We start from the raw sequence: 12,316 nt of genomic DNA on the forward strand, positions 1-12,316 counted from the left end.
AATGGTATCAGAAGTAAATTTTAAACAGGTGTGTGCACTGAATGTGGAGTGTAACTTACTGCGTGTAACCACACCCTCCAACCTGATGATGTTGGGGTGGTCGAACTGTCCCATGATGCTCGCTTCACTGAGGAAGTCCCGCCTTTGTTTCTCTGTGTATCCGGCTTTGAGCGTCTTGATGGCCACACAGATCTCCTTCTTAGACGGCAGCCTCAATCGGCCGCTGCACACCTCTCCAAACTCCCCTGGTGAGAGATGGTAATTTTAGAGGAAACGAAGGCTAACACGAGAAGCACTGATTTCTGTTCTAATTAAACTGTGTTCATGTTAATTACCTCTCCTCACTGGAATTGTCAGATATAAGAATTACATCTAAGCTTTGTCTGTCTAAGAAACAAAACATAATCATCTGTGGGAAGATTGGACAAAACATCCAAGAGATTTCTATGAACATTGTTGGAGATTTCTGGAGATTTTTGGTAAAACATGCTCATAAAGTGAAAAAAAAAAGTTTTATGTGGATTGGAATTACATTTGACATTGCATAGCATTTTTATCCAACATTTTTCTTTTAAATGATTGAATAATGCAGTAATGGGATTAAAAACAGTGAAATTGAAGGAAATGCTTCCCACAGTCATTAATAAGAGAAAAGTCTCATTTGATCACATTACTGTATGAAAATATGCATGTATATAACATGGGTACCATGTATTATGTTTAAAAAATATATATTTTTTAAATATATTTTTTCACTAAAATAAAAAAAAAGATAATTGCACATTGCAAGATATAAAGTCAGAATTGTGGGATATAGTCAAAATTGCAAGATATAAAGTCAGAATTGCAAGATATAAATTCGGAATTGCAGAATACAGTCAGAATTGTGAGATATTACAAGTTATAAAGAGAATTATGAAATATTAAGTCAAAATTGTGAGCTATAAAGTCAGAATTGCGAGAAAATTGGAATTGTGAGATGTAAAGTCGGAATTGCGAGATATAAAGTCAGAATTGCGAGATATAAAGTCATAATAGCAAGATATAAAGACAATTGCACAAAAAAAAGTCAGAATCGCGAGATATAAAGTCAAAGTCAGAATTGCAGGATATAAAAGTCAGAATAGCGAGACATAAGTCAAAATAGCGAGATATAAGGTCAGAATTGCGAATTATAAAGTCAGAATTCCGAGTTATAAAGTCAGAATTGTGAGATAAAGTCAGAATTGCGAGATATAAAGGAAATTGTGAAATATAAAGTTGCAATTGTGAGATATAAAGTCAGAATTCTGAGATATAAAGTCAGAATTCCGAGTTATAAAGTCGGAATTGCAAGATATAAAGTTGGAATTGTAAGATAAAGTCACATTTGCGGACATAAAGTCAGAATAGCTAAAAATAAAGAAAAATTTGTGAGATATATATTCAGAATTGCGAGACATAAACTCACAATTCTCTTTTTTTATTTATGGTACAATTACAATGTTGAATAATTGTCCTTTTGATCTTTCTATTGACCAAAGAATCCTGAAAAGTTTTCACAAAAATATACTGATAAGCAAAACTGTTTTCAACACTGATTGAACAATTTGAACATTGAACATTTTGTCAGTAATATTTTATGGCGGAGCTCAATGAAATGTCAATCGCAGCATAATATAGAATTGATTTCACCAACCTAAACTGATTTCTAGGGCACGTACACAGGTGTAAGTGCACACTTCAAAATGCTCAGCAGGAGATCAGACCTGTACAATGGATGATGCTGACAGAGACTTGGATGGACATTTGGGTAAAGATGATGTCACCACCTAGACATCCAAGCCAGGGCCGTGTCGTGTTTGCGTAATTCGATGTGCAATTACTTTATTTCCCATGCAAGTTTAGAGAGATGGGTGAAATCCAGGCTTGATGTCTGGAAAAAGTTAACTGGAATAATTGCAAGCTGTCTAAACAGCCGCCATGCTGGACTTGGCCAGCGTTCAGATGATGTTGACCATCTTAAATATCAACCTGGCCTAATCCTCAGCAGTGATCACTCTGATAAGCTATGCAGACAAATGAAGGTCTACCAAACCCATGCTAATAGATCATTTTCCAAGCCATATAAAAAAACAACCCCCTTTTTGCACGTTTGCATCGCTTGCCAAAGTGTACGAAAGGCGTAAAATGCAGATTTACAATAGAAGTGACATCCGAAGCAGGGAATGTGCGTGAGCCCTGATGATTGTACGCCGACTTTATGGTGGTACATCAAAAGTGAACGCTTCCTTTATTTGCTGCATTGTCTACAGAGCCATGAATCACAAGGCATTATCTTGATATGTGCTTGGCTGTTTAAGACATCAGGGATGCGGGGGAGAGAGAGAGCTGTGGGGGGTGAAATATAATATCCCAGCCAGAGGTGTGCTCTGCTTACCCGTGCTGCTCTGCTCTGGCAGCAGGCAGTCTATTAAAGGCATTGAGGCAGTGAGGATGAGCACTGGGAGGGACCCTTTCCCCATCTCAAAGCCACACACCTCCAGCTGAGGTGCTAAATGATTCTCATTTACACCACCGGCCATGTTTGTTACAAGTGTGTTTCGGAACTGGGCAGGTAACTTTGTTTTAATGCACCAAAGAGTGAGGGATGACGCCGCATACCTGCTCCAACCACTTTGTCGATGGCAATACAGGACGCTTCCAGTTCCTTGGCGAATTCGTGCACGGCTTGACTCGGGTCTTCGTAAGTGTGTGGGTCCACGTAGGTCTTGATGCCAGGCAGTCGCACTGAAAATCAAACAAAATAAACTAGATTGAAGGAAACACCAGCGCTTATGAGGTAGGGCATTATATGGGTTTATTGCTAAATATGCATATATGAGTTCAAATATTTAAAAGGATAGTTCACCCAAAAATCTCCGGGCCTTGAAACATAGTAGTTGTGTTGCTGTCTATGCAGGGTCAGAAAACTCTTGGATTTCAACTAAAATATCTTAATTTGTGTTCCCAACGAAGGTCTTACATGAGGGTGAGAAATTAATGACAGAATTTTCATTTTTGGGTTAACTATCCCTTTACGCGTTTTGAAAGCATGGGGAAAAGACTTGATTATGTATTTGTGGTGCTTAATGGGAGTGGGTGGTGCTCAGTGCTCATTTGATGACATTTGACACTCTGATTGGTGGATTTTTTTATAGCATCATAGGTAATGTGTTTAACAGTGTAATCCCTGGTGAAAAGCTACAATTGATATAATGCAAACTGATGGCTTCATTAAAAGCATAAACCATCGATTTACAACCTCTTTGCTCCCAGTAAGTCATTAGGATATGGTTAGAAATGAAGGTTATTGTTCAAAATCAACTTCCCTATGGAGAATATGAAAGGCATTTTTTATTTCTGGAACCTGACTTTTTCACTCTGTACGGTTGAATAGGTGCAAGAAAGAAAATACTAATCAGAATTTGGCATGCAAATCGATTTAGAAACGAAGATCAAATTAGAATTAATTGTTCTTGTCTTGGCTCTTCCAAGATTTAGAATGGCAGTGAAGTTAGCCAACTTAACCCAATGAATGATCCAACCTTGAATATGGATAACAAAGGAGGTTCAACTTCTCTTGAAAGATCGTAATGTGGCATTCAAGTCTGGTAACAAAGAACTGTACAGTGTTTCTAGATGTAACCTCAAGAAAGGGATAAAATTAGCCAAAGCTGCCTATAAACAGAAGATAGAGGATCACTTTGAGGGACTCATCACGTATGTGGCAGGGCCTGCATCATATAACAAACTGCGGGGGAAGTAGAGAACATATGACAGCGAGTAGCATCACACTGGCAGAGAAACTGAACTGTTTTTTTTTTGCCCGATTTGAGAGGAAATCCGACAGCGCAGTTTCACTACAGCTGGAGCCTGTTGACCACTCGCTCATCTTCCGGACTCATCAGGTTAGGCAGGTTTTGAAAACAACAAATGCCAGGAAGGCGGCTGGACCGGATGGAATCCCAGGTAAGGTCCTCCGGGACTGACACATCAGCTTGACGATGTTTTTACAGACATTTTTAATCTTTCACTGGCACATACTGTTGTTCCAACCTGCCTCAAAACTGCCACTATTATTCCAATACCTAAGCAGTCCAGTATCACTTCTCTAAATGATTACAGGCCAATAGCACTAACTCCAATTATATCCAAATGCTTCGAAAGACTCATCCTGGGATATATTAAATCTGTCCTCGCCTCTACATTTGACCCACATCAATATGCATACAGACAAAATAGATCCACAGAGGATGCAGTAAATACAGCACTTCATATTGCATTGGAACATCTGTAACAGAAGGACACATATGTAAGCATGCTCTTTGTGGACTATAGTTCTGCCTTTAATACTATCATTCCTAGCAGGTTAGCCACAAAGATGCGGGATGTGGGTCTCAGCAACCAAATATGTCGGTGCACGATGGACTTTCTCAGGAACCGCTCACAGAATGTGAGATTGATTTCGCATACCTCCACAAGTCTGACTCTTAGTACTGGAGCACCGCAGGGATGTGTGCTGAGCCCTTTGTTATACTCTCTCTATACACACGATTCTACAGCAGCACCCCACGAATGCAATTATCAAGTTTGCAGATGACACAACACTTGTGGGGCTCATCTCACAGGGCAATGAAGCTGCCTATAGAGATGATGTGTTTAGGCTGGTTGAGTGGTGCTCTGACAACAATTTGTCTCTTAACATCAAGAAGACAAAGGAGTTGGTTATAGACTTCAGGCGACATCAAGAAGAACTCCAGGCCTTGGTAATAAAGGGAGAGGGGGTGGAAAGAGTGTCCAGCTTTAAGTTTCTGGGCATCCATGTCAGCGAGGACCTTAAGTGGACAGTCAACACTAATGCTCTGGTCAAAAAGCCCCAACAGAGACTTTACTTTCTACGAACTCTGAGGAAGGCCCATCTCTCTGCCAGACTGTTGAAATCATTCTACCACTGTACAGTAGAAAGTATTTTAACATACTGTATTACAGCATGGTATGGAAATTGTTCTGTGACCGATAGAGCTGCACTTCAAAGGGTTATTAAAATCTCCCAAAAGATTATTGGACTTCCACTGCCTCACCTTAAGGACATATACAGGCTTCGCTGTCATAGCAGAGCCTGTACCATCATCAAGGACAATACCATCCTTTTCATAACCTCTTTGCACTGCTCCCATCTGGGAGATGTTATAGGGTTTTAAAGACTCGTACCTCCAGATTCAGGAACAGTTTTTTTTCCAGTAGTAATACGTGAACTGAATTCCTATCTTTAGGGTTGCCTTCTATAGATTGTTATAATTTTGAAAGGATGGACTGAGCACATTAATGAAATGCACAAGTCACTTTAATATTGTTTTTTTTTTTTTTTGTATGTGAATATACTGTAGTTAGCTTCTTATGAGAGAGATGCAATTTCGTTGTATGTTAACATGCAATGACAATAAAGGGATATTGATTGATTGAATAACTGCTTTCCAAACAGCACTTTTTTATTTTTTTTATGTACCATTTTATAATATTGAACCATATAGTGGCTATACTGGCTTGAGTGTTGCATCCATTTTGGATCTTCAGTTTTGCTTAATCTTTTCTTATGTATTATGACATATTTTAGTATTACTGCTTCTTGAACGAGAAAATATAGGGTGGGATTTGACTTTGTCTGGAAATGATTGGATCGTTGGATACCAATTTCTACAATCTGATGTGAATGACAGCTTGCTGGAAGTTGGGTATTGAATCTACTGGAAAAAAGATGTTTTTCATTAAAGACTCTGACATGAATTTTAAAACATCAATTACAACATTTACAATAAACACTGCAATGAAAAAGTATAAATGTCAATTCTGTTTTCATGTTGACTTCAAGATTGAAATTATCCATAAATCTTGAAATGTGTTTGTATGTTTATCGAATTAATTTCAGAAGTCTAACATTTTGGGTTGCCAAGTTAGAAAAAACGGTGAGGAATAGCAATGCAGTTCGTCTTGCACTGTAAAAATGCCGATGCTTGTGAGCAGCATTTGCTGTTCTTGGGAGGTCCAGTGGAAAAAAAAAATAGCATATTCCTCAACAGAGCTTGTTGATTTGAATCTTAACGATAGGAAGCTAAGGTTGTCAAGAAATGCAATTTGCTGGGTTTGAAGATGGATAGGTCTATTATGGATGACCTAATCAGTTAGCTAAGCTATAGTCCTACAGGGCACCTCATGCAGGTTAATCTAAGAGAAATTGTGTGGGCCTCCATTAAATTTCCTTCCTGATACCTCTGCCAGTGTGAAAAATGGTAGCATATGGACAATTGGTTTGCTGTAACTCGGGAGCAAAAGGGATATTATAAAAACCTCTACCATTACTGGGTTCTTGTGGGCTGTCTGACATTTAAAAATAAATACTACAGCAAAACTTTGTTTTGATTTTTGCTATGGTAGGGAATGAGTATTAAACACTTGGAAAGAACGTGAAGACTTGTTATTGAAGTACATATATATACTCACAGTGGCCGTTGCCAAAGGGCAGCCTCTTCTCATCTGGATGTTTGGACTTGCTGTATCTACAAAACCTGTCAATTAAAATGACGAAAAGCGTTAATTTTTCTTAACGGCTTTAATTGAAACATTTTTCCTTCTCTAAACGATGTACAAAGCAACTAAAACCTGAACAGGCAAGAGTCAGAGCCAGGAACAACTTGACTGTTTTGCTTTGCTATGAGGCATGACATTATTCTGGGGTCTTATAATAAGCCATAGATTCATGCGCTCTTTCAATGGAGCCGTCTGCCAAAATCAGCCCCTCCGCATGACATGACACTCGACTCTCACGGTGCCCGTTACATTCGGCAGGAAAAATAACACGGCTTCTGCCAAGTGAATCGTCTACGACTATATATAGGCAGCAGACATGAAGGGGCACACATTTTCATACTTCATATCTGAAGAGTGGGAGATCAAGGGTCCTGGGGAGAGACTTGAGACAGCAAAGTGACAGCTTCAAGATGGGCACACTTAAACCCCTGCGTGACTGCTCTTTGACTGACAGACCGACCTGCTAATCACAATGTAGAGCAGCACAGTGAGGAGGATGATGGCCACGGCGGAGGAGACTGCGATCAGCACTACCTGACTGTTCTCGCTGGAGATGGAAAAGGCTGCAGAGAGAAAGAGACATTTTAGTTAGTTACACAATGGACAGATTATGTAGCTTTTCAAGGGCTTTCAATGCTGCCCAAGGTTAATTAATAGAAATGTACCATTTTGTTTATTTTCTTGCCTTGTTTTATTAAAATAATGACATTGAACTTAACCCCTGCACCCTCAGTTCATAACTCAATACTTCATTCATATTCAAACAGAAATTAATAAGTAGACACTCTGTATCCCCTTGTGACAAATAAGTGCTTATAATTGAATTGAATGTGCATTTGTACACTGTGAAAAGTTTTTACCAGATTCAACTTAAAAACCTAAGTTCAGCAGCTGCCTTAAATTTTTAAGTTAAATCAGCTTAAAACTACAAATCATTTTAACTTATTACAATAAAAATGACTTGATTTAACGTGTGAGTTGAAATGACTTAAGTTGATTTAACTTACGATTTTAAGGCAGCTGCTAAACTTAAGTTTTTAAGTTGAAACTGGTGACAACTTTTTACAGTGTAGTTTACTTTAATAAAAGTACTTGCAGGACCACAAACCCAGTCTTAAGTAGCACGAGTATAATTGTAGCAATAGCCAAAAATCGTTAGGATATTGAGTAAAGATCATGTTCCATGAAGATATTTTGTAGATTTCCTACTGTAGATATTCAAAACTTAATTTTTCAATTATTAATATGCATTGCTAAGAAGTTCATTTGGACAACTTTAAAGGCAGTTTTCTCAAACATTTTACAATTTTTTGCACCCTCAGATTCCAGATTTTCAAAAATCGTATTTCAGCCAAATATTGTCCTATCCTAATAAACCATACATCAGTGGAAATCCTATTTATTCAGCTTTTCATATGACTGGTTTTGTGGACCAGGGTCACATATTATATTAATGTAATAAAAGTCTATTTACAGTAAGTGTTTCATAAATATGTTACTTAACACTTAAGTACACTTTTAAAAACTGCACTTTGTAAACAAAAAAAAAATTAAGATTTTACTCTGAATTCCATTTTAAATCAAAGTTTTAATATTTTTGGTCACGCTTTAAAGTATTACACTTATTTTGGTGTGTTGACTAACATACTAAAGCGTGTAATTTTAACTGTAGTGTGTTATGTGATATTACATTTAAAGCTAATATAAGTACTAAATTGTACTAAATTATCATTTCTGTTGAATATTTGAAATGTAACATTTTGAAATAGATTTGTAATTACAAATTAGTAATGATGAAGCTGTAATTTAGTACATTTTAAAAATACATTTTAAAAAACAAAAACAAATCAGAAATTGAGATATTAAAATATTAATTATTCATTTTTGTTCAAAAAATGCAGTAAAAACAGTAGTATGGTGAAATATTTTATGATGTACATTTTTAAATTGAAATAAATATTTTAATATCTCAATTTCTTATTTGTTTTCTATTTTATTATTTAATTTAATTTTAATTTTTTTTTTTAATTGCAACTTCATTACAAATGTGACCTTGGACCACAAAACCAGTCATAAAGGTATTTTTATTATTATGTTTTTTTTAAATTAAGATTTATACATCATCTCAAAGCTATAATAAATAAGCTTTCAAGTGATGTGTGGTTTGTTATAATATGATCATATTTGGCCCGAGATATGACTATTTGAAAATCTGGAATCTGAGGAAGCAAAAATCGAAATCAAAATATTAAGAAAATACAATTAAATTTGCCAAAATGAAGTTCCAATGCATATTACTAATCAAAAATTAAGTTTTGATATATTTACTACAGGAAATTTACAAAATATCTTCATGGAACATGATCTTTACTTAATATCCTAATGATTTTTGGCATAAAAGTTAAATTATAAAAATAGATTATTTTGACCCATATTATGTATTTTGGGCTATTGCTACAAATATACCCGTGCTACTTATGACTGGTTTTGTGATCCAGAGTCACAAATATGTAATTATAAATATATTTTAAAACTGTATATTTTAGTTTACCATAATTACATTTAACAGTAAGCTTCAACCATTTTTAATTTATACTTTTTCATTCATGCATTTAAGTGTTCAAAAACATGACATTCAGGTTACATTCAATGAGATGTTTTTATTTTTTATATACACGCTACCGTTCAAAAGTTTGGGGTCAGTACATTTTTATTGTTTCTTTTTTTTTTTTTTTAAGAAATTAATATTTTTATTCACTTTTTTATTTTTTATTTTAAACTTTTATTCACCAAGGCTGTATTATGTTAATAATAAAAAGTTTATTAAAAGTTAACAATAAGTAATTTACATTGTTATAAAAATATATATTTTGAATAAACACTGTACTGTACTTTTTAAACTTGTTATTCATGAAAGAATCCTGAAAAATAAAAAATCACAGGTTCTAAAAAAGATTTGGCAGCACAACTGTTGATATTATCCAACATTGATCATTCTAATAATAAATCAGCATATTAGAATGATTTCTGAAGGATCATGTGACACTTAAGACTGGAGTAACAGCTGATAAAAATTCAGCTTTTTATCACAGGAATAAATTCTATTTTAAAGTATGTTAAAAATATATATATATATTTTATATTGTAAAAACATTTGGCAATATTACTGTTTTTTTCTGTATTTTTAATCAAATAAATGCAGCCTTGATGAGCAGAAGAGACTTCTTTAAAGACTATTACAAGTCTCACTGACCCCAAACTTCTGAACGGTAGTGTATCTTTTAGTCTTTTTATATTTCACCTGCCAAGAGTTTAACAGCGTCACAGAGACTGATTTTTATAGTAAATTTAAATTTAAAAGTAATTGTGCGCATATTTTCTGTCACAACAATATGTCAACTCAAAAACAGTTAAGCATTCCCACATTACCCACAAGTATTTCCAATTTGTAGCTAAAACATCAGAAAAAATGAACGGTTTCAGCATTTAATTACATTAGTGATGTGAAAAATGTGTTTTCTTTTTTTTTACTCAGTCAACACAGTCTGTTTTTCTTCAGTAGATGGAGCTGACAGTAAGTTTGAAACAATCTTATATTCTCAATGCAGTCTTAATCAAAGCTGAATGCTGGATTTTAAATATTTATCATAAATACTGTATGTGACATGACAGCACAGGGTTGTTTCTATGGGATGGTGTTGACACATATTGAGTGATGCCAAAGAAAAACACATTCGGTGAGAAAATGGAAGCAGCGGGAGGCTGTATGCCACTGTAAATGAAAACCTCTGAATATGAACAGATTAAAACATTTATATTTTTAGATCTGTAACTTTTCATCTCAGTCCCAGATGAATTAACTGCATAACTACATACACTACCCTACATATTTCTCTATATTTAAAGAACAGTCTTCTTCATTCTGGTGACTGAGAAATGTAATGTAATATTCAGACCTTTTGTGCATAAATTATGCGCCTTGGTGTACATTTCACACCAGCTATACGTTCAGAGGCGCCTATAGATTGCTGATCATGCTCAGAAACCTGTGGAGAGCCACTCACAGTATCATTTCATTACATGAGTGTGCATTGATTTCCTATAAATGTTTCATTAGATAAAAAGGCCTTCAGCAATATAGGGTTTACAAAATGCTCAGTCTAAGTGCTTAACAGTGCTGCAGACAACAGCTGCCATCACGGGACAAAAGATGCAGCATGTATCGTTTTAACCAAGCGCTTTATATTGTGTGAATGACTTGTATGACAGTGAATTGGATCAGAAACCAGGGGGATTGCGAGCCTTTGTCTGTATTGTTCATTGTGCTGCACAGCTGTGAATGGACTGGATTGTGACTGCGAGGGAATGTGACTGTAAATAGAGAACAGAATGAGAGGAAGTACATAAATGCTTACAGTCTGGACTGGTCTCAAACTCAAACTTGCGACTGCTACCGCCGTATCCGGCCGCGGTGCGCGCTCTGATCTGCAGCAGGTAGGTGGTGTCGGGTTTTAGTCCGCTCAGGGTAACGTTCGTGCCCTTTGACCTCAGGATGGTGTAGCTGGTTTCTTGTTCTTGCTGTAGGATAGAACGCAAGAGGAAATACATGTTAGTTTTAGAATAACATAAACATCGGAGCATCTTTTGGCTTCAATATCAAATGCATCTTTATTTTTTGGCATGCACAACCTAAATAAAAAATGCTCTGTGTAAATAAATTTGACAGCTGGTAACGTACAATCCCTATTCTAGATTGACTAATACTGTGTAGGATTTCCATTCTAAATTAAAGCATGCATATAGGTGTTCCCGGTTTCAATGCAAAAAGCAAAACATTCACCAGGGTTGCCAGGCTTTCACAACAAAACCCTCCCAATTGCTACTCAAAACTAGCCAGAAAAGAAAAAAAATTGCATTCCGGGGGATAAAATACATGTGTTTTGGGAAGGTTGCCCTGGTAAATTAGCATTCTAGGAGGTAAATATTACGTTATTGGGGTCGCTTCAACCCGCAGACATGAAAAACAACCCACGTCAACAGTGTTAAAGTAGCCAAATTCTGCAGGAAAACCACAGACTTGGCAACACAGACATTCACTGATGCGCTTCACTCGGCTGCACATTTGCCAGTAACCCACCAAAATAGGTTTAAAAATATTGAAAATTCATATAAAAAAGCAAAAATAAATAAATAAAATAAAATAAATAAAATTTAAATATTAGTATTGTAATTTGTAAGTGTACTATAAAATAATTGTACTTTTATTTAATACTCTTTTTTATTGTAAAATATGCTAGCATTATCACACTTAATTCATTATTTTATTTAAAGTGTTTTATGCTCATAGAGGCTCGATATATGTGCACAAAAATGCAGTAAAAACAGTAATATGATTAAATGTTTTACAATGTGAAATATTTTAATACTTGGTTAAAATTGTAATTTTCTTTCTATTTTAATATATTTTTTAAACATGTAATTTATTCCTGTGATGGTAAAGCTGAATTATTAGCAATCATTCAGATTTTTTCAGACATTATAATATTTGTTTGTTTTATGCTCATAGAGGCTCCATTTATTTGCTCAAAAAATCTTCTATTTAAATTTTTTTTTTTTTGGTAAAAAAAATGGTAAAGTTGAATTTTCAGCAATCATTCAGATTTTTTGAGAAATCATTATAATATTTGTTTGTTCTAAGATTTGTTGCTCA

The 12,316-nt window shown here is 35.3% G+C and overlaps 1 protein-coding gene across 1 annotated transcript in view; it reads right to left on the bottom strand.

The window, feature by feature from the left end:
- Positions 1-12,316, bottom strand: part of epha3 (eph receptor A3) — a 110,978-nt gene that overhangs the window by 56,870 nt on the left and 41,792 nt on the right. The window contains exons 4-8 of the mRNA XM_073845013.1: positions 11,022-11,184; positions 7,067-7,169; positions 6,520-6,584; positions 2,644-2,769; positions 60-245 (exon numbers count right to left, since the gene is read on the bottom strand). Of these exons, the coding sequence (XP_073701114.1) occupies positions 60-245; positions 2,644-2,769; positions 6,520-6,584; positions 7,067-7,169; positions 11,022-11,184 (643 nt within the window). The remainder of the gene's footprint in view (positions 1-59; positions 246-2,643; positions 2,770-6,519; positions 6,585-7,066; positions 7,170-11,021; positions 11,185-12,316) is intronic.

Source organism: Garra rufa, chromosome 8, assembly GCF_049309525.1.
Source record: "Garra rufa chromosome 8, GarRuf1.0, whole genome shotgun sequence".
NCBI classification, from domain to species: Eukaryota; Metazoa; Chordata; class Actinopteri; order Cypriniformes; family Cyprinidae; genus Garra; species Garra rufa.